We start from the raw sequence: 22,799 nt of genomic DNA, 5'->3' as shown, positions 1-22,799 counted from the left end.
AAGTTTTATAATTTTATTAAAATAGTAAAAAAATATAAAACATAATCTTTTATGAGTTATTTGGATTTCAGCATATTTTACTAACATTTCATTTTTCACTTTGAAGAATTAAATTTGATTGGAAACAGATTTCAAATTTTTTTTTAAAACTCAGTAGGGTATATCAATTTTATATAGTACACATATTAACATGGGGTTTGTTTTTTAAAAATTTTATAATAAATCATTTATTTGAAAATTGAACATACAATTTATACAATATATAATATAATTGAACTTTATATAATACATCATTTAATTGAAAATTGAACAGTTTGTTTAAAAACGAATATTGATCTGTCTTGAAATTGAGCAAATAAAAGGTAAATTTGTCAAAATTTAGCTTAACTTTGTTGATGATTAAATTGTGTGCAAATCGGTGTTTGAATGTTACTATTGTTTTTAATTTTAAAAGGTTTTCTAAATTTAAAAGCAGTTGGGTTTGCGTTTGGCTTTTGTCATATTTCATTATTTACATTAAAAAATTCTGACTACGACACTGTTTCTTGGATATATACCCAAGAAATTTTAGCGTAGTCAGGTCTTTTGATAATTCGGATACGACTCTATTAACTGGAGGTATTCAACCACGTTTTCATTTTAATTATATACAGGGTCAGACTGGCACTAAAGGATCAGTGGGGAGACTTAGATCGGGTCCAAAAAGTTTAGCATAAATGAATTATGGTCTTAATCACCAAGTGTTTTTGCTATAAAGGTTATAAATGTTATAAAGGATTATAAATGTTATAAAGGTAAATGGAATTTCTAATAATACGCATGCTAATTTCCATATCTTTTATTACGCACTTCAACAACTTATTTGGCACGTTTAAAAAAATAAATCCATGTGCAAGTTTTTTAAAAAAACAGTAATTCTAAATTACACCACTATAATTCACGTCGCACCAATTTACTTTTTGCACATTATTGCCGTGCTAAAATGGTTTTTCCCAATAACTTTATCAATATTAGGAAAAACGCAAACTTATTGTCAAGTTTTTCAATTATTTACATAGAAATTAATAATCATAATATAAGAAAAAGGTATGTATTTGCCGTATATATAATAACAAGTAATCAGTTAGAAGTTTTGATAATTTTGCCAAACTGCGGACAACCTCATTGTAATCAATTTTTATGTCATTCTCAATATCAAAGTAAGTAATTCGAGGTGCTCTCTACCTAAAAGATTACGATGGCAATTTTTTTCAACTTCGAAAAAGCTTGTTCACACTTAACTTGTGTGCAGGATGCAATGCCATTTTATATGCAACATACATATTAGAATATGCAGAACAATGTAAATTGTAGTGATGGAGAAAACGAAGAACGCCAACCCACATATCTGTTGTAGTCTTTTTAGGAGAAGCATTTCTCTGATTCAATTTAATCAGCCTTACTAACTAATGGATTAACTTACTAACAAATTACATTAACCTTAAACCATCTTATTTGGTCCTGAAATTCTTGCCTGCTTTCATCACTCGTATTTTCACATGGCATCTGCTTTCTTTAAAGAGCTATTTTTCGCGTGATCTCAATTTCAATAATTTCTTCGATATCTTTGTTAGCATCAAATATGATATTATTAGCCAATCTAGAAAATGATTCAGCTTTCATGCGGATATTAGGGAAATTTTTTACAGACTGCAATGAGGCGGTTTGAAGTGGTTTCTGCGATCTTGATAGCAACTAGAAGATCTAAGCCATCCTTTTGTTAACATTTTGAAACAAGTGTGCATATAGTGAAAATTTGTCAATAAACAATTGCAGTCAATACCGTTTCAAATTTCATCCAGTTTTTCCTTAAACTCAAAGACTCGTATGCAACTTAAGTCTCAAATTCTTTTTATGAAGCAGTTTAGTGTTATACACGTATCAGAAGTACATACCAATCTTCTAGCAAGGAGAATAACTTCAGAATAACTTGATAAAAACACAAAGTTTAATGTTTTTTTGTAAGAAAATAAATTTTTTGTCTCTTACTCACGATAATTTACTCTACCACTAATAAATCATAATATAAGACTCCTTTACGATGTTTTTGTATATTTTATAAAACATTTCATATTTTAATCGTAGAAATAACTAGTATATTAATTAAATTACCAAAAATGAAGAAATCAATTTGGATAAAGATTCAATAAAAATAAAAAGTTAAACATGAATATGTCATAGCTTCAGCGATGCTAATCCTTCAGAAAAATAGAAAATTATTGTTACGGTGTCAAAATTTTTTTGTTAAAAAGTTTGTTTAATAACTTTTATTATTATCAAAAAATAGAAAAATTGTAGGAAAAGAATTAAGATTGTAACGAAAAGTCAAAGGAAATTTCCATTAACTTTAATAACAATAATATACCGTGCATAAGACTCAAGTTTTATACACGGACACATCACTGATCACCTGATCACAAATAAGTTAGCCCTGCGCAGCACGGATTATAAAAATGAAAAAGTTGCGTCACAATCCTACTCGAAGCTCGCGACATCTTTAATGAAGCTGCCCACACAGGTCACCCAACTGACGTCATATTAACAGACTTTGCAAAAGTATTCGAAAAAGCTCCGTACCAATGTCTACTCCATAAGCTAAAAATGTATGGGCACCAACCAATCAAGGGCTAGCTAATCAACCGCCTAAAACATCTTAACCTTGGTAATATAAAATCTAAATGAAAAACAATCTCCAGCGGGATTTTTTCCGGGGGGGGATTATTTTGGGGAGATTATTTCCAGGAGATTTTTTCTTAAAACCTCTAAAGATTTTTAAAGTCTGATTACACTGAAAGTTTTTTTCTTATCAGTGACTAATATATGTATTTTCTAATTTTTTTTTTTAGTTTAGATAGTTGTTTTCGTTGATAACAGGTAAAAATTAGTAAAAGTCCTAATAAGCTTAAGATGGGTGAGAAAATTTTACGAAAATATAATAAACGTCCCTCCTGTGTTTTAAGTACCCACCCACTACATCAAAAAGACATCTTTAAACGTCTTTTGATTGTTTTAGACAACTTTTAAACGTTCAAAAGACATAGTTTTTAGGTTCCATGCCCACTGGGTAAAAGAAATATTTCAAAAAAAAAATGTTTACTAGAGATTTATGAAAAAAAGGCAATAATTTTTGAGATATTTATCTAATTTTTTAGTATAAGTCTTTATTTTTTTTTAAATTTTATACAAAAATTGATGTTAAAAATGTAACTTTTTTTAAACATCTTCATTTCCAACAAGGCTGCAAGCAACCACTATTAGAGTTTGAAGTTACTGCAAGAGAAAAGATGTTTACTAAGCAATCGTTATAAACAATTAACTTACGACTTAAAATATTGCAAGTTAAATGAATCAGGAAAACAAAATCAAGGAAGCAAATTTCAAATAACTGATGTTTAAGGTAAAAAACTAGAAGAATAAGAATTTTTGGAACATATGGTTAGTTATAATAAAAAAAATGAAACCTTATTAAATGACGAGCAACATGAAAACGAACCTTAGTAGATATCACAAGAGACGCTAGCTTTTTAGATCAGCTTCTATTCTAGTGTTTATGTGACAATGGTTGAAGGTTGGGTGCAAGAGCAGTTCCAACTATGTTTACAAGGCGTTTTTGCACCTTGTATGAAAGAGAAATGGGATCCATTAAAGATTTGTTCCGAATATGGCAACAGTGTTCATACAAGGACGGATTTGAGATTTGTAGAGATACAGAATGGAGTCCGGAGTAAGAAAGTGACGACCATGATAAGGAGATGCAACCTAAGCTGATGCTAATTTTGAATTGGATTTGATATATGGTTTCCAATAAAGATCGGAAATAAGAGTTAATCGTAGAAGATAAAGGTTAGATGAGTTATCATAAATATTACTATTCATAAATATAGGAAGATCTAGGCTGTTGAGATAATAATTAGCTAAACAAAATTGAGTTTTATTTTAGGTAAAGTTCACCAGCCACGGAAAGCACCATGCTTTAGCAGATGTAGTATCCTTTTAAAGCTCAATTGTCCCCTCTAAGCAATTAGAGAGTGCTAGCTTCTAATCAAGAAAAAAATAAATGGTCGCATCATCAGCGATGATACGACCATTTATATACCGAAAAGAAATGTACAGAAAACATAATAACCTTAATCATCATCTTTGTTTAACAATTTTTTTGCAGCAAGTTGCCACACAAAATGTTGTTACACCAGGTAAGTTTAGTCATTTTAAAGCATTATAATTTGGTGGAATAAAACTGAAAAAATTCAATTTTTGCAAGACCTTCACGCCCCTTCACTTTCCATCCACCTGTGTGAAGACACATTTTCATTTAGTTATTTTTAGTATAAATAAAACGATGTTTAAAACATATCATGTTAGCATGCAATATTCTTTTATTTTTTAGATCTTTTAAAAGTTGTATGGTATAATGTATAAAAATAAAAATCTTATTGCTTCTAATAAAGTTATAAATATCCATACTCGAAGTAAAGGCTTCCTCCTCGAAATGAACACATATAGTGAGTTCAACGATTTCCTAAAATACTTTGTAAACAACTCATAGTATATATTCAAAATTACATGTTAAATTTACAACACGCAAGTTATTCCCTTCTTACTGCATTTCAACATTAAAATATTAAATAATACTAAACGTTTTTTCCGGTACAAACAAAATATATAAACCGCTTTTAAAAATACATTTTTAAAAATAAGCATCATTCAACTTGACTGAACTATCAAATGTAAGCAAAATAAGAAAAAAATATAACCTGATTTTTTTCTATTTTAGTAAAACGTTGCATTAATTTAGCTTTTTATTAATTATTTTAAGTAAAACTTTACGTATATTTTTAAATTACTCACTCTTTCGTTTTTCGCCTTAACAACACGAGACCGGCAGCATATTTTTAAACCCTATACTATATACAGGCTCACAATAGACAGAGATATGCAAAATCTGATAGTCTGGTTTAGAAAGAAAGGCTTTTGCGTGTTTGTTAAAATCAAAACAAATGCAAAAAAGCGTATTAAATAATAAAAGTGAAATTGAATATCGCATAAAAAATCAAATAATAATAACAAAAAGTATGATTTTTCTATAAAATTTTGTACAATATAGTACTTATACTTTTACAAAACTTAACAACTCAAAACATCCGTGATTTTCATAATGTTTTCTTAAAAATAAAGATTTAAAAAAAGTAGTTTATTTTCCAAATGGTTTTTATAACTCTAAGACGTAAAAAAGTAAACCGTTCTAACAAACTATTAACCAGATGGGGAAACTTAACTACGCAGTGATTCTCATACGATAAATTTTTCAAAACAATTTAATATTTTCCCTGTGAGCGCAGGACTGAAAAAAGTTTTTGAACGTGACAGAACGTTAAAAAGTTTTTAAAAAGACGTTTAAAAAACGTCTTATTTACGTACTGGGTTACCTAGTAATATTAATAGAATGGTAATAACTTGGTATGATTTTTTTCACATTAACTTTTAATAAACCCTATCAATTAGCTAGATGGATATTTTTTAAAAATTACTTTTTTTTTTTTCAGAACATTTCACTAATTACTCCCATATGTAAATTATATAAATTGCCAAAACTTTTTAGGTTTGAGAATATTGCTATTTGGCTTTGTAGCCAGCCCAGATAATTTGCAAAACTCTCAAATTAAAAGCAATTGTAAGCAAGAGCTGATTTGGTTTGCCTTCGGTATTATATAGTAATAAAAGATTACAAAGCATAGTAACATAATAAACTATAGGAAAAAGTCTACAACCTGATGTCCATATGTGTGTTTTGATATAGTAAATTGGTTGCCAAAATGAATAATTACATTTGACGAGAAACACATTTAGAAATCTTTTCACATTTACAATTTAGCTTTAGACGCAGGATCATCTATTAATTAACAAATTAAAAAACATTGTAGCATTTTAAGCTATTGAAAAAAATTGAACATATTTGTTTTGATATAGTAAACTAATTACCTAATGGAGTAACTTTTAATGTACCACGTCTTAATGGAAAACCAAGGGTAAAAATGTAGAAAAGTTGCATACATGCAAATTCACGTTGAATATTTCAAGAGTTTATACAGTTTTTTTAAATCTTTTATTTTTCAATTATTACAATATAAAAAAATGCCACAATCATTGGCATTTTTTTGATACCATAATCCCCTTTAATTTGGTTAACTTTTTGACTTCAATACTTTCTCTTGCTTGTAATGTCAGTGTTTATATAGTTTAGTTTATTCAGTATTCAAATTTTACAAAAATGTTGTAAAGATTAACAGAGCTTGGCGCCAGGCCGTGCTATTCTGATGAGTTTGATACATATAGTTCTATTATTTGCTAGTGTTCTGATGCTGCAGCCGTAACTTGAAAATATTGACAGATTTTGAGTTGATGATATTTGCTGGTAATTGCATTCCATAGTGCACAAACGCGATTTGTAAAAAAGTTAAGTCTCTCTATACAGTTTTTGACATAGTGTGGTTGAAGCATAAACTCGTGGTTATATCTTAGGTCATATGACGTTGGTTTGGAAAAAAGTAACTAAATAAATATGTAACTGTACAAAAAATTACTATTCAGTATACAAACATATAAATTTTACCTCCTGTTAAATTTTCAAATAAAGTTTTAAAGTCCAATTGTCATCTTTTATATATAAGTTAATGTAGCCTTTAGATTTAGATATAGCCCTTAGATTTAAATGTAGCGTTTAATGTAGCATTTAGAAACCTTTTCTAAACCTTTACAAAGTGTTTAATGGATTAAGGATAATGCTTTATTAGAGTTTTGTAATATAAAAATATATCAGTCTTCTCAAAACCAAATTTAAAACAAAACATGAAAACAAAATCTCCTCAGAGTTCAAATATTAACATGTGACGTGTATACTAGTTTTGCAATCAATAAAAATTTTCTTATTTTAAAAACTCTAATGTTCAAATCTTTATAATTAACTTATAAATCAATTTATAAATAAAGTTCATCACCGGTAGTCTGGTAAAACTAAATATAATCTTTGTATCCAAAAGTTCTTCACCAGTATTCTCATACAATTGCATATAAATATTTCTATTTCTTTAAATTGACAGCGGATAAAATCCCCATTACTAAGATTAATGTTGTTGAAATTTTGAGGTTTTTTACGAGTGAAAATTCTCTTATAGGAATATATTTTGATTGCATTCATGTGTCTTTTATATTTTTTTAACAAGATTTGTATATCAAATTTTCGCGTAAAACGGATATCCTTGCTGAATACATACACAATTTTGAATAATTTTTGGGTTCCCTAGATGTTTCACGGCAAATAGTTATTTTATTTTCAGTTATAATAAATTTAATAATAAATTCGGAGATTTTAAATACTCTGAAGAGTACTAAAGTTGAATGAGTTTCAATTGATGAACTTGTTTTGATTTTAATTATACGTTTCAACAAAAGCGCACTTGCCTCTCTTTCAAAATCAAGCGATTCTGATTGCTCGTATTTCTGCCTATTCTAAGCCTGCATAGGATTTCAACATATGCGAACCGGCATGAACTAGAAGAAATAAATGAACATAAAGTCAACTTATAATTAAGTTTGGAGTTTAAACCGTGCACAAAAGTGTCCTATCTAAAACATCAAAAAATCCCGCGGCCTCCTCTGTATGTTATAATGATTTTTTTTTAATCTGAAGTATTTTTTTAATTTTTTTTTTTTTTCCATTGTTTTAAAAAATGCATTAGGTTGCTTTAAAGCTCCAAATAATGCCAAATTAATTTAAAAATTAATAAAATAGTTTGTAAATTAATCTTGTGTTGAGAAGTTTTCTTAAAAAATTTCAATTAAGCTAGTATTCGCGAATTCAATACAAACTAGTTTTTGTGGGAGGCATGTCATTTTGGAGCATGGAATGAGAGGCTTTTGACGCTATTATATAATGAATAGCTTTTGCCGTATTTATCATACTCAAAACAAAAAACTTTGTTACTTTTCCGGTGTAGTTTGAGATTTTTACTCAAAACTGCTTCTTGAGATCAGTCTATTTTATTAAACTAGGAAGATATCATTAGCTATTTAAATATTACATAAAGATTTATTTATTACGGTGCATGATAGTTTGTGATAAAAAATTACTTGAAGATGCAACATGGAACTGAAGAGGACATAATACGATGTACTTTATTTATAGATAGATATCCATATATATATATATATATACATATATATATATATATATATATATATATATATATATATATATATATATATATATATATATATATATGTGCAGTAAATAAGGAGCGAAGTAAAAATACAATTATTGAAATTAAACAACGATATTTAAAATTTGTGAAATAACTGCATAAGTAAATGCACTAGATTTTCAACTGTTAATCACAGCATCAAAGTGGATTCCAGTTGAGTTATCTAGAAATATAGAATAATCACTAAACTCATTAGCTTTATATTTCTGTATACTTGGATATATACCTCCATAAATGAAGCACATTAAATTATTTCGGCATCAGTTGCTCATGTGGCATCTTTAAGCATTTTAGTTTTAACATATGCGTTTAGTTTTAAATATGCGTTCGAATTGGCATATTCAAATATCCAATTATTTCATCCTGTATTTTTTTACACATATGGTTAACAACTCTGTTTCTAATTGACTCATGTTCATATTCATTTTCAGTTATGATAAATGAAACTGCGCGAAAAAAGCAGTTTCCATATCTTTTAATTCTATGGATTCCCCTATGACAAAGAGTTAGGTTGATGTTTATTACTGCGGCATTGAGTTTCCTAACAATTACAAACTTTACTTCTCTTTTTGATTTTCTCATATCAAAAGTTACACATAGTGCTATATATTATCAAACGCTAAATATAAATAGATTACATAGGTTTTAATATTTTCATTTAAACACTCGCTTCTTTACTGCTTTTCAAGTAACCGCAGAAATTAAAACGTTTAAAAGTATTCACAAAATACAACATGGTTTGGTAGCAAAAATACATTTTGCGGCAAAATATTTAATGGGAGTAGAAATCTCATAATGGGAATAAAAATTTAATATGCGATTTTTACTGGGGAGTAAAAAAACGCGGAATAAAAATCTCATACTACACCGGTTTTACTGTAAAGCAGCGAGAAGTTTGTTTTTACATTGCAATTGTATTCTTTAATCCCTAAATTAAGCCTTTCATATTTCTTTTTCTTTTATACTTCTTAAGTTTATTACTTGAGGTAGTTTATAATATGTAAACTATCGACTACCTTCCTATTATATCCTATCCTATACCTTCCTATTACATCCTATTATATCCTCTTCAGTTCCCTATGTTGCATCTTCAAGCAATTTATTATCACAAACTATCATGCACCGTAATAAATAATAAATAAATCTTTATGTAATATTTAAATAGCTAAACATATCTTCCCAGTTTAATAAAATAGACTGATCTCAAGAAGTAGTTTGGAGTAAGAATCTCAAACTACACCGGAAAAGTAACAAAGTTTTTTGTTTTGAGTATGATAAATACGGCAAAAGCTATTCATTATATAATAGCGTCAAAAGCCTCTCATTCCATGCTCCAAAATAACTTTACAACCTTAAACCATATTAATGAAACTTTACAACCTTAAACCATATTAATGAAAAAAATTCAAGTTTTTAAAATGCTCTCATTTTCAGTTTTTCCTTTACATCTTTCATATGTAAATATAAATAGGAATATTTACTAAAATATTTCTAGAAAATGTAAAAAATTAGTAGCAGTTAATAATTTTTTCTCAAATTTAACACATTACCAGATGTATAACTAGAGCTGGTAATGGGTCGGGTCTGGGTGGGTTATCAGTGGACCCGGACCCAGATTTATTTTGATATAAACGGATCTAGGTTTGGGTCAGGTTTCAACAGATCCGACACGAACCCAGACTCAATTTAATAAACAGGTCTGGGTAGGTTTAAGGGTCCAGACCCGACTCTATCATTTATTTCAAAAAAAAAAAAAAAAATGACGCATTTTTTGTTTAAAGGTTCTCTAAGAAGTCCTAATAGTCTTGTCACAGAGCAGCATTAAAGAGTTAGTATTGGTCCAGTAAATGCAAGTATTATCATGGCCGCCAAGAACTGTATTATAATTAAAGTAGTTTTTCTCAATCATCGTATTGAGTGGAGTGCTGTAAATAATGAAAACATTGAGTAACTAAAGCATTTAGCTATAAGAAATTCCATTGTATAATATCAGGAGGGGTGATATCTATATGCGTAAGGGTCTTTAAAGGCCTTCAGAGCTAACATATATACCCGCGCGACCACACACCTAAAACAGAAGACTTTGGAAGTCTTTTAAAAGAGCAAAATAGTAAAGTATGTCTACTGACGCCATGGAAATTTAAAGGAAATCTTTATGCGTTAGAGTGTCTGAAGGCTTTCGTGGCTTACTTTTTTTTTATTTTAAAAATTATCTATATTAGTTTGAGAAGACCCTGCTTAGTATGCTTAATGAACAGATACCCATGCGAGATGCTTTTGCAGTGTTGCTCCTACTCACAAATCCGAAAACTATTTTCCTCCCTATTTCACAGATAAACTGAATATGATTGCTGAATATGATTGCTGCATCAAAAATATGATTAAAATATTAGTTTACAGTTGGATTTATTGTTGTAAAGAAAAGGTTTGTTACTTTGTCAAAAAATTTTTAAATAGTCTCAACAAACTTTAACATTTGTCCACTCCTCTTACTTTTTTCTCTTTTTCTCGTCTCATTTAATAAATGTGTGTAACTTAAATCAGTTTCTTTTAGACAAATAAAGGCATCTTTGAATTTCAATGCAGTATCCAACATTATATAAGAAGAGTCCCATCTTGTTTTTACATCTAAAACAACATTATTACTAGGAGCTTGTACTTGGGATGCTACTTCTTTAAACTGTTGCAATTTCAAAGTTGACAGTTTGACATATTTCACGCTTTCTCTAGCTTTTACTATTATATGTTTAATGCTTTGAATTGCTTTTTGAACAACGAAGTTTAGAATAAGCACAGAACATCTAACATGAAAAAAATTACTGCCACTGATGAGTTTCGTATTCAACTTCTCTTTGAGAATTCTAACCACTGCGTCATTTGTTGAATAATTATCTAGTACAATACACATGATTTTTTTTATCAACGTTCCATTTGTATAAATTCTTAAGTAAAGTTTTATATAGTGCTATTGCAGTATGATGCGTATCAATATCAACAAAATTAAATATATGTTTTTTTAGTCTCTAATTATTATTAATAGTGTGGCAGGTAAGGGCAATGTAGGATTTATTTTAAATAGACGCCCACAAATCACTTGTGAAATTAATTCGACATTACAGTTTTTCTGCTTGTTTCTTGATTATATTTACAACTTTTTGACTCCAAAATACCATCGAATGTTACTTTACCACTCTGTAAAAAGATTTGACCTTTTATTGGGGTGTTTACTATCAAATGTTTGACCAAGTGACTTGTTCCATCTGTAGGTCTTGCCGATAAAGAATGCAAACAATAGTTACATTTTGCTTTATGTTGACCTTTAATTATAACCTTTTTATAAGATGCCCAAACTTTTAAGGTGCATTTTTTCTTAGTTTTAATACTCTTAACTCAGATGATAGTGTTCGATATTAATAATTTCTACCTCTAAAAATAGGTATCTAAAGAAAAAGATTGGTTTTGAACCTTTTATAACTTACGTACTTCTTTAGTCTTTTTCTTTGACGTAATTAAATTTTTAAACTAAAAATAAAGCTTTTATGAAAAGATTTTTTGATGACACGACTTTTTTCAAACAATCGGGTTTATGTATCTTTTGAAAATCATCATTTGGTGTGAACTTTTGCAAAATGTCTCTTGGTGAAACGATGGAACAAAAAGCAATTCATTAAATAAAAACTTACAATGTTAAAATTCTTGTAACCATAGTTACAAAAATTTTAACATAGTAAGTTTTACTCGTTTTGTTTGTTAAAGACAATTTCCAAATCGAATTTTAATTTAAATTGAAAAGTTGATTTCTTACAAAAATCTTCCTTAAAAGAGTGCATAAAATCGGGTCTCATAATCTGGTTTATGAACCTTTTTGAATATTTCAAAAATCATTGTTGGTTTTCATCAGCTTTCGCCTAATATTAAATAAGATATAATGAAAAAAGTATATTAGAAAATTGTAATAATGAAAACATATTAATTAAGAAAATGTAAGTTGGGTCTGGGTAAAACGGGTCTAAGCATTTTAAGGTTCATACCCGACCCGTTTGGTTAACGGGTCTGACAGGTAATGTTTAGTTAACGGGTCTGACAAAAATGAGACCCAGACCCGGACTTAACGGGTCGGCTGGTAATGGGTCGGGTTGGTCTAGACCCGACCCATTACCAGCCCTATGTATAACTGATAACCTAACACATTACAACATATGTTGAGTTAAACAATATAAATAATATAATTTTGATTCATGTGTTTTATAAATTTTTTATTTATATATATTTTATTTATATTTTTGTTATTCGTTTTATATAAGGGCGTTAGTAAGGCAAATAATTGAAAAATAAAATATAATACTTTATATATTTTTTTTCAATATACTTTTCATAATACTTTTTATATTTTTTATGCTTGAGATAATTACTTTTTACTTAGGTAGAGTAAAACTTACTTTTAATAAATGTAATTTTTTCAATATACTTTTCATAATACTTTTTATATTTTTTTTCAACGAGAAATCTAATTCGCAATTAAAACGGAAATCTTTGCTGAATGCATAGACAATTATTTGAAATATTTTTGGGTTCTCTAAATATTTCACAGCAAATAATTATTTTACTTTCAATCGTAATAAATTTAAAACCCAAGCTTTCATTGAAATAAATTTTCTGCTTTGTTTTTCAAACAATGTTTTCAAAAAAAGTTTTTAAAAGCTTTGGATCATTAGAAATCTGGCTCAATGAATGCTAGCCACAAAAAAGGAATTAAGAAAACCTGATATTTGTCAAATAGCCTGATAATAAAAAGTACTATGTAAAAAATGGCTTAAATTGCTCTAAATTTATGAGAACTTCTAGAAATAGATTGTTTTTAGGTTTATAGTTGCCCTAGCCTAAAATCAATGTATGCCACTATTTTCTACCATTAAACAATTTGTTATATAACTATAATTTATAAGTATACCACTTATTACCATTAAATAAATCTAAACAATAAAAGAAACAACTAAATTATCACTGTTTATAAAGTTAAGTTTTTTTTTAATTTTTTTCTTTTAACTTAAGGTGTATTTGGTTCTCTCTTATTGTAATATACGGTAATGTCAATGTCTTTATTTTTAATAGGTTTTACAAAAATTTCAACTTAGTCTTGACAGACCAGCTTAGTCTCTTAGTTAGGAGAATAAGTTGGTCTGTCAAGAAATTTTACATATAGGATATTTGAAATGCCTCAATATGCGCGCTCTTTCCAGGAAAAAAAGGATTATAGAATTTCTATAAACTTTTGGAACATATGGTCTATAGAAATTCTATAGAATTCTATAGAATTTCAATAGAATCTCTGTTAATTTCTATAGAAATTCCAATAGAAGTTTTTTTTCTACTTTTTTTTCTATAGAAAAAAAAGTTTTATAGCAATTTCTATCGAAATTAATAGACATTCTATAGAAATTCTATAGAATTTCTATAGACCATATGTTCCAAAAGTTTATAGAAATTCTATAAAACTTTTTTTCCTGGCATTAGACCTGCGCATAGTGTATTCAAAACGCATAAGACCATTCTTAATTATAAAAAATAAAAAATAAATTAAAAAAAAGATTGATTCTGTAATGTAGAAATTAAAATGAAACTAAATAAATAATCTTTATGAAAATTTAGTTCTCATCAAACTATTTAATTAAAGTTCCCGCTAAAAATGCGTTTAAAGTAACTGCCCGAACATGTACAATAAGAACCCACAATACAAACTGTGATAGTAATCAGAAAGCTGATTAAAGCGAGTACCTACACTAGGGTTATGACATTTTTTGAATCTGTTGTGCCCATTCTTCTATAACATGTGAAATTTTAAGTAATTGATAAAAAACTGGTTTATTGATTGTCTAGTTGCAAAACTACATGTCACCTAAGTGGATCAATAAAAGTAATTATTTTCTGCCAGTTAGTTAAATAATTCACAGGTCATTCTTTATCTAAATTTTAGATTTGCATATTCCCATTTTTTTGATTTTTTAAGGAGATTTTCCATCAATTTAACATCACGTTCAGCAATAATGTTTGTCCTTAGATCATGAAGTGCGCTATCTACTTTGCTGGGAATGCATCTAGCATATGGTTATGCAATTTATCATCGAACAATTGTTTGTTGGACCAAAATTTTTTCCACGAATATGCAATAAAGGTTGCTGCACTTTCAAGTTCACACCTCCATGTTTGTATAAAAAAATAAGCAATAAAAAAATATGATGCTCTAAAGTTCCATTTTGCACTGAGCAATGGAGGAAGCTTATGCCACTTAATTTTTGGTAATTTTTTTTTTTATTCTTGAAGTAACAAAAAGCTTCACATAACTCATAAAGGAATTTGAAGTCATCTCGCTTCATTTGTATTTTTTTTTTTTGAAGATTTTCATAATTTTCGGTTAAATCCTTTACAAATTTATAATCAAAACCAGGAGTAATTGATTTTTAATTTACAAAATGATCCTAAACATATTTTAAAATGAGATCCAGATTATGATTCTGACATACGAAATATTGTGGTTTAGCAAAGCGTCTGGCTTCCATTTCATTTTTATATATTTTATTTTATTTTTACAACTATACCATTTACTTTTCCTGTGTTTACTGCTGTTGCGTCACATATAAAAATTGTAATACATTTCCACGCATCAAAATTGATTAGCAATTTTTTTAAAGCTTCAAAAATATCATGGGATTTTTCACTTTCACATTTAACAACTCACAAATTAATTTGATTCTCATTTTGAAGTATCACAACTTGGTATTCAGTCTTGTTTATTTTCTTTCCATCAAAATGTAGGCAGAAATGTTCTTCTTGTACTATTTTAGTAATAGTTTTCTTCTTTCTTTCCCATTACCTTATAGTTGATCTCCATATTCCTGTCTGATTTAGAGTTTCTATTTCAATACCTTTTTCATATAACTTTTTACAGATTCTAGCTGATTTATTTGTAATTAAAGATTCAGTTATCATAAGATTAGTTACTAAGTTGGTTCCATTGTATACTCTCTTTCTTAATTTTTTAATTGTCTGGTAAATCTAAATCTGAACCACTTTCTTCTGATGCAGTTGAAATACTAACTGGAAAATTATTTCCTTTGCTTGTCAAAAATGCATCTTTTGCATTACAAACTCTGACTTTTAAGGATGTAATGACATTTGTGTGTTAGTACTGTGACCAACTTCTGCTAAACTTAATAAGTGTAAATTATAAAATTCTTTATCTTCCAGACTAAACCACATGCCTTTAATATTGATGATATCAAAAAGATCTCCAAAAACAGAGCATTCTTCCTTTTCGCCTGGCATTTTAAGATACTTGTTTTTCATTCAGTCATGTTTTTCTATAACCTTTTCAATTTTTCTTCCAACTTATTTTTTAGAAATATTTTGAAATTTGAGTTTGGTCCATTATCAACATAACTCGACTGCAACTAACTTTACTCTTTCTTTTCTGCTTTTTTCAATCGATGCCAGGTAGTTGTAACTTCCAATAATAAAAGTTTTTTTTTAGCATTATATTAAATGAATCTAATGGTTTTTCAATAAAAGGTAGACCAATTCTTGATGTTATATGTTTTTCAAATGAAACTAAATTTTTTGTCGATACTCTTGATTTTTATATTTATTTGTCAACAACAATAAGTATTTGTCAAAAACAGTTTTGCTACATTTATTTAATATATTTGAAAAATCTAAAATGCATGGATAATGTTAATAATATTCTGTTTTAATATTATTTTTATAAAAATACTTCCCAGTGGACGAGGCAGCGTACATACGACGTCAAAAGGACGTCCGGAGCTGGTTCTAAATGGGTAATGCCAAATGACGTCTTTTTAAGACGTAATTAGGACGGGAAAAAAAGATGTATTTTTCAGCCGTCTAATAGTGAATTTAGGACGTTCAGAATTAGTGCTAAATGGAAACGCCAAATGGCGTTTTTAAATAACCTAATTTAGCCGTCCACATTTCGACGTCTAAAATAAGTGTTTTTACATGATTTTATTCAAACGCAAGGTTAAAATTTATGTTTTCACAGAATTTTTTGAGAATAAGTAAAAAATAAAAATTTGCTTAAACTTTTTAATAATATAATTGTGCTAAGTTTTAGAAATTACAATTTTATTAAACTTCAACATCCACTTGTTAATTTCCAAGAATCGACTGTTCGACACTTGACGTCATTCACCTTCTTTTAGATCAGGTGCGCATTTTGGAATATTGCCAACAGCATTTTAAAGTTCTTTTTTGCTGTAGGAATCAGGTAAACAGTCTTAAACCTAAATAAAATTGTAAAGATAAGTATGTAAAAATAAAGGGGAAAGGAATAAAGAGAACATTAATAATGCACTTTATGACGTAATATATATATATATATATATATATTTTTATAAACTCAAAATTTTATTAACTTCATCCTATATATATATATATATAAACTTAAAATTTTATTAACTTCATCATTCAAAAGGGAAATCTTAAATGCTCTTTTTGTCTTGCTGAACTGACTAGGTAGCTAATTTGAGTGTTGTGGAGTATTAAAAAAAAAAATTTATAAAGAAAAAGAAACCTATATGGTTAAAATTTTAACTTCCAAGATAATTATTACACGAAAAAATATTACTTACATTAATCTTTGTAAAATTTAAAGACTTATCATCGACTTCATATATTTTCTTTAATTTTTTTTTGGAAAAAGCAAAATTTTGAATCACAGACTTTCAAATTTTGAAGGAGCTGAATAAATTAAAGAAGCTGTTACTTATAAAAATTCATTAAGCATACTACATAAAATAAACTATTTATACTATACTATACTTATATATACTATACTTGAAAACTCCTTGAAATATTGTAAAAATCAACTCAAAAAATAGAGTTACATACATAGCTAGAAGTTTTATTTAATTATAAAATAAACTATATTACATTAACCATTACATAAAATAAACTATAGCCAAAAAGATTGTTCTACTTTTTTAAAAACGAAGGTAAAAATAAAAATCAAGTTTAGGGTTAAATACCTTTAATCAAATAAAATTTCTTTAATTTAAAACAAAATTATATACGAAAACTTCAAAAAAATCAATTATAAATTTCTAAATCCATATTTAAATGCAATGTGAGTTTTTAAAATACAAAACAAAAATGCAGCATAATATTACTAAATACAAACATGTATTTGACCAATACATATATATGCTTATAAACAAATTTTTAATTAATAAGTAAAATAAAATTTATAGAAAAGTAAATTAAGCAGAGTAGTCAAATTTTAACATTTTTTAAGGTTATTTAAGGACTTTTAAGGAGGATTTTTTGTCCAAGGATATTTAAGGTTTTTGAGGAGGATTGGGAACCCTGAAAATATATGTCAATAAATAAATTACTACATATTGAAAATTTCTCAGCAAACATTGTTGTCGTGGATTTGCAGTGGAACTATATAGGCATTTTGAGCAGTTAAACTCATCATTTACTTCATTTAAATTACTCATGTGGCCAGCCGATAACATTTCAACAAGTGATATAGTGATTATTCATGTTATCCACTTTTGGCTGCTGCCACTAGTATATGATGTATAAGTACGACTAAGTATATGATGACCAAAACTGCAACCACCTAAAATACCTATATAGGTCCACTGAAATTCCTCTTTAAATGTTTGCTGTGTTATATATTTTTTTACAAAATATTAAAACTAAAAACCATAAATTATCAAAAATTCATTCATATAGAAAAAAAATATTAATTCACTTCCATCTTTAAACATTTTCTCATTTTTATTTAAAGTTGGCTAAGTTACTAAAAAATGAATTTTATCAAATAATAAATATAGATATTGACTTTAATTATAACTATTATTTTGGAATTTTTAAAGAACGATAAATAAAATAGAGAAATTTATTACATCTATCTTCTAAAGGATTATATAAAGCAGACTTTGACATGTCGGATACAACTAATGTCTTTATTCTTTTGTGAAACTTTTTTTTGGAGAAGATTCAAATTTCAAAAGAGTAGGAAGTTGCTAACAAATGAGTTTAATTAAAAAAATTAAACCGGTCGTAACAGCTGATTTATATAAGAGAAAGGTGGGTAGAAAATTTCTTTATTAAACACAATTATTCCTTCATAAGTTCCATAAACGGAAAACTTTTCACAAAAGTTGTAACCATTATGAGATTTTAAAAACAATCTAGCTGGAACATTAAACAAAAGAAAGACTCGACAGTTACATTTATATTTTTTATTGTATAGAAAACCATTATTGTCTTTACTCAAAGAAAAAAATAGATATTTAGTTACTGAATAAGGCTTGGTTTCACTATAATAATGGCCAACAATACAAATATTAAAATAATCAAAGCAAGCTAATATTAGCCACATTTGTTTACGAGAGAATTTAAATAAAAGTAAACCATCAATAATAAAATTCAAAAAAAAAATGTTCTTAATACTATTAGTATTAGTATATTAGTAATACTAGTATTTCAAAATAAGAGTAATTACCGCCACAATTGCCAGGAACAGTTAATAACTGTTTATCTCGAAGATGCAGGGAAAATCACTGACACTGTGCACACTGAGGGTGCACATTATGCTCCAGTTATGTGATGAAACATGATATAGTTTATAACAATATTAAGTCTCAAATAATGTTTTTTGAAATTTATAAACACCTTAAAAATAGCCCTCGTTTTACATTACCTGGCATGGTTCTTACATACACTAGTCTACACAAATACAAACAAAGATCATGTTATTTAATGCTTTTTGCAACCCAATCTATGGATGTCAGCTGTGGTATCTTTGGAGAAAAGACTCATTCCATCGCCTATGTGTTGCATATAATAATGCACTTCGCTTAATATTAAACAAGCCACCATAGAACAGTGCTAGTGAATTATTTGTGAAGCATGGTGCCCATTCACTTAATGTTGTTATTCGCAAGCAACAATACTCCTCATTGTTACTGCTGCAGAATAGTGAGAATCTAGTCATAAAAGCTTTTGTTAACTCAGACAGGTTCTTGCTGTCTCCACTGATGTTTAAATGGAGAGCTGAGTTATATTTATAACACTTTAATTTTTTATCTTTATTTTATTTTATTTTTTTCTTGGGTTTTGTTTATATTCAAGTGCGTTAGTCTTTGTTTTATTCTAATCCACTTTATTTTACCCATTGTATATTTATTATATTGGGCCTTGAGCCTGTCAATACATTTGATTGATTGATTGATTAACACGATTCTTAAGTAATTGAATATATAAAATATATACACACATATATATATATATGTATATATATATATATGTATATATATATATATATATATATATATATATATATATATATATATATATATATATATATATATATATATATATATATATATATATATATATATATATATATATATATATATATATATATATATATATATAAATTAGCAAGAACTATTAGTCGCTTTTCATTTATTAATTCAAGATGCCATAAAAAACTCCTTTTACATTTGAAAGTTCTTTTACATTTGAATGTTACCTCTACATATGTATTAAAAATGAATTTTTAATTAAAAAATAAGTCTTGACGTGATTTAAATAATTTAATTTTGATTTAATAAAGCATTCTGGATCTTTTTTGGACGAAAAATTATTTGGGCGCGAAAAAGACGTAAAGAATTTAAATGGGACAGACGCTAATTGAACGCCCAAAGGATATCTTTTTTACGCCCAATGCCCACTTGGATTTCTTTGAAAATTTTTTGTATTAAATATAAAATTAACTCGAAAGACATTGAAATGTAAAATATGCATAATAATGATTAAGACATAAAACACATAAACACCAACTATTTTCTGTATTTGTTTAATAATTCAGTTTAGAGTAACATATTACACAAGCGCAGATAATAGTTTTACTTAGGTGTGTTTTATGCTTTACATCTTTTTTATAAATCAAATATTTCAACAATAGTCATAAAAACAACACAATAGATATAATAACATAACTTAATTGTGTGTGGGTGGGGGACATGTTTTAGCTATATTCGATATTACTATGAAATTTTGATACTACCTATCAATTTTTCAGGTTTTTAAACTAAGGCCAATTAAAACTGTCACAAAAGTTAAAAAAAATCTTAACTCTGACCTACACAAATAAATTTAACAGATACCTGCAATAACGATAACAATTACTGTAAAAATACGCATTTAATTGTATAATGTGTTGACAATAAAATTAAGTAAACTTAATTTAAATTTACTCAATTTAAGTAAATCTATTTACTTAAAATTACTAAAAATTAATTTTAGTGAATTTTATTTTGTATATTTTAAAAATATATAAATTTTGAAATTTAAAAATATATTTAATATTTATTTTTTTAAACTACTTTGTGTTTCTATAGAAACAAAGCATGTCAAGTAACAAAGATGCAATATGTCGATATCAACATAAAGACATGGTGGAATATACTAACAGCAGTTTTTTAATTACATGCTATATTTTTAACGCAGTATTTACACTTGCAACAAATGGCTTTTTGATTTTGGGTCTTCATATTATAAACGTAAATAAAAGGTATACTCGAAATGAGAGGCTTGTTATTGCACTATCTATTACTGATATATTATATGCCCTAATAGTTTCACCACCTCAATCTATATTACTTAAGCTGATTGGTAATTTTGGTTGCTTAGAGATATCTATTATATCATTCTTTCGAGTTTGGTTGTTAGGCTTATCAAGCTCAATTTTTATATTAATTTCTTGTGAGCGTTATCTTACGGTATTTTATAACAACAAGGTTTGTGGAGTTGTAATTAAAGACTCTGACTTCTTTGGATGCCTTTCACTTGTTATTGTTTTTACATTTATTACTGCTGTCTTGTATAGTGTAGTGTATGCTTCATCAAACTTGCATCTACAGTTTATAATCTATATTGGAACTGGTAGTTTTACCGTGGTTTTACTTTTTCTGATTGTTATTGCAAATCTTTTAATGCTTGTTCAAACTAAAAAAAAATTGAAAACTTCTGTTCAAGTTCAGAAAAATATTAAAATTAAAAACTATATAACAAAAACCGTAATTATAATTTCACTTACGCACGTATTGTTTTACACACCAAGCTTGGTAGCGCAGTTTTATTTGTCGTTAGTTTTCTCAAAAAGCAACATTACTCTAATTCCTGCAGCTTATCGGGTACTTATGTGGACCATAGTCATAAGAGAAGCTAGTTCCTGGATTAATCCATCAATTTATGCATTTAGAAGCAGAAAGATTTCCAAAACATTTGGTTTAGGAATAAGTTCGTTATTTTCAAATTTCAATCTAAAGTCAAGGCCAACCCAAGAAATCACATCCAATTGCAGATCAACATCTGCTGTGTAAAAAAACTTTAAACTCAGTATTGTTTACTTTACCAAATAAGTTTTACATAGCATTAGTTACTTAAAAATGTATTTAAGGAGCTGACATTTGAAACGTGATATGTGACATAGATATGGAAATAAGAAAAATAAATTTAGGATTTAAACAAATCGGAAAAATGATAATAAGTTATAAACAAATTGAAAGGATAACTCTGCTGAATAAAATTATCATATTCCCTACGATATACTATACCTGTTTATATTTACTTGTGTGATTGAAAAATATACAAAATGCATCATACGTGAACTAATTGGACGATACATGTTTGAATTGAATTCGCTTAAAAAAGTTGCTTTTAAAACGTTTCTAATACATATTTCTTAATGTGCTTTCAAGTCTTAGATTGTTTGTTGTTATTGAGTATGTTTAAACTAATAAAAGCGAAATAATATACTTTACTTTAATTTTTCAATTTGTACAAGTCAAAAACTTTTTCTCCACCAATCTCCATAAAATGTTTCTTTGCAATATTTGGTAACCTAGTACGTCCCACCTTAGTTACTTTTAGACTTCTTACAAACTGGCATTCTCTGAAAACCAACTTATAAGAAGTAATTAACTTTTTATAAGTATCTGGACAAAAAATAAAATGATACAATCTTGAGAAAGTTTTTCCAATTCTAAACATAATTTTTTTCGAACTTGTGTCACACGATTTAGTGCTACTTTTTAGAACAAAAGGTTTTCGTGTTGTGGATATAAGGATAAGTCAAATCAGAACTGCTAAGTCTAGAATACTTATTCTTTTTTGGAAGCATGTCATTTTTTTACCAATATAACACTATATTATATATATATCTAACTAATAATTTATATGTGATGGTTGTTAAAAATATATTTAGAATTTTGTTTACAAAGAGTACTTTGATCATTTACTTTATACAACTTATAATATAAAAAAAAATCAATTGCTGTAGTCGCAGAAAGGAAAGAATCACTAAGATGTTGTATTTGTTTTTTCTAAAATATAATAATTATTTAGATGTAGTGGATGTCAAATTACTTTTGGTAAAATCCGAGCGCCTCCTTAAAATTGCAAACT

General features: G+C 27.5%; 1 protein-coding gene across 1 annotated transcript; it reads left to right on the top strand.

Moving 5' to 3' along the window:
* The first annotated feature begins 292 nt into the window (after positions 1-292).
* Positions 293-22,578, top strand: LOC136091642 (uncharacterized). The gene is made up of 2 exons (XM_065819351.1): positions 293-362; positions 20,732-22,578. Exon 2 carries the CDS (start codon positions 20,741-20,743, stop codon positions 21,713-21,715), a length of 975 nt encoding a protein of 324 aa, XP_065675423.1. The 5' UTR covers positions 293-362; positions 20,732-20,740; the 3' UTR covers positions 21,716-22,578.
* The last annotated feature ends 221 nt before the right edge of the window (positions 22,579-22,799 follow it).

Source organism: Hydra vulgaris, chromosome 15 (genome assembly GCF_038396675.1).
Source record: "Hydra vulgaris chromosome 15, alternate assembly HydraT2T_AEP".
NCBI lineage: Eukaryota > Metazoa > Cnidaria > Hydrozoa > Anthoathecata > Hydridae > Hydra > Hydra vulgaris.
Note: the sequence above shows the minus strand (reverse complement) of the source record. Positions and strands in the feature narration are given on the sequence as shown.

Coding starts and splice junctions, on each gene's coding strand:
- LOC136091642 (XM_065819351.1), top strand. CDS start 20,741: ATGTCAAGTAACAAAGATGCAATATGTCGATATCAACATAAAGACATG.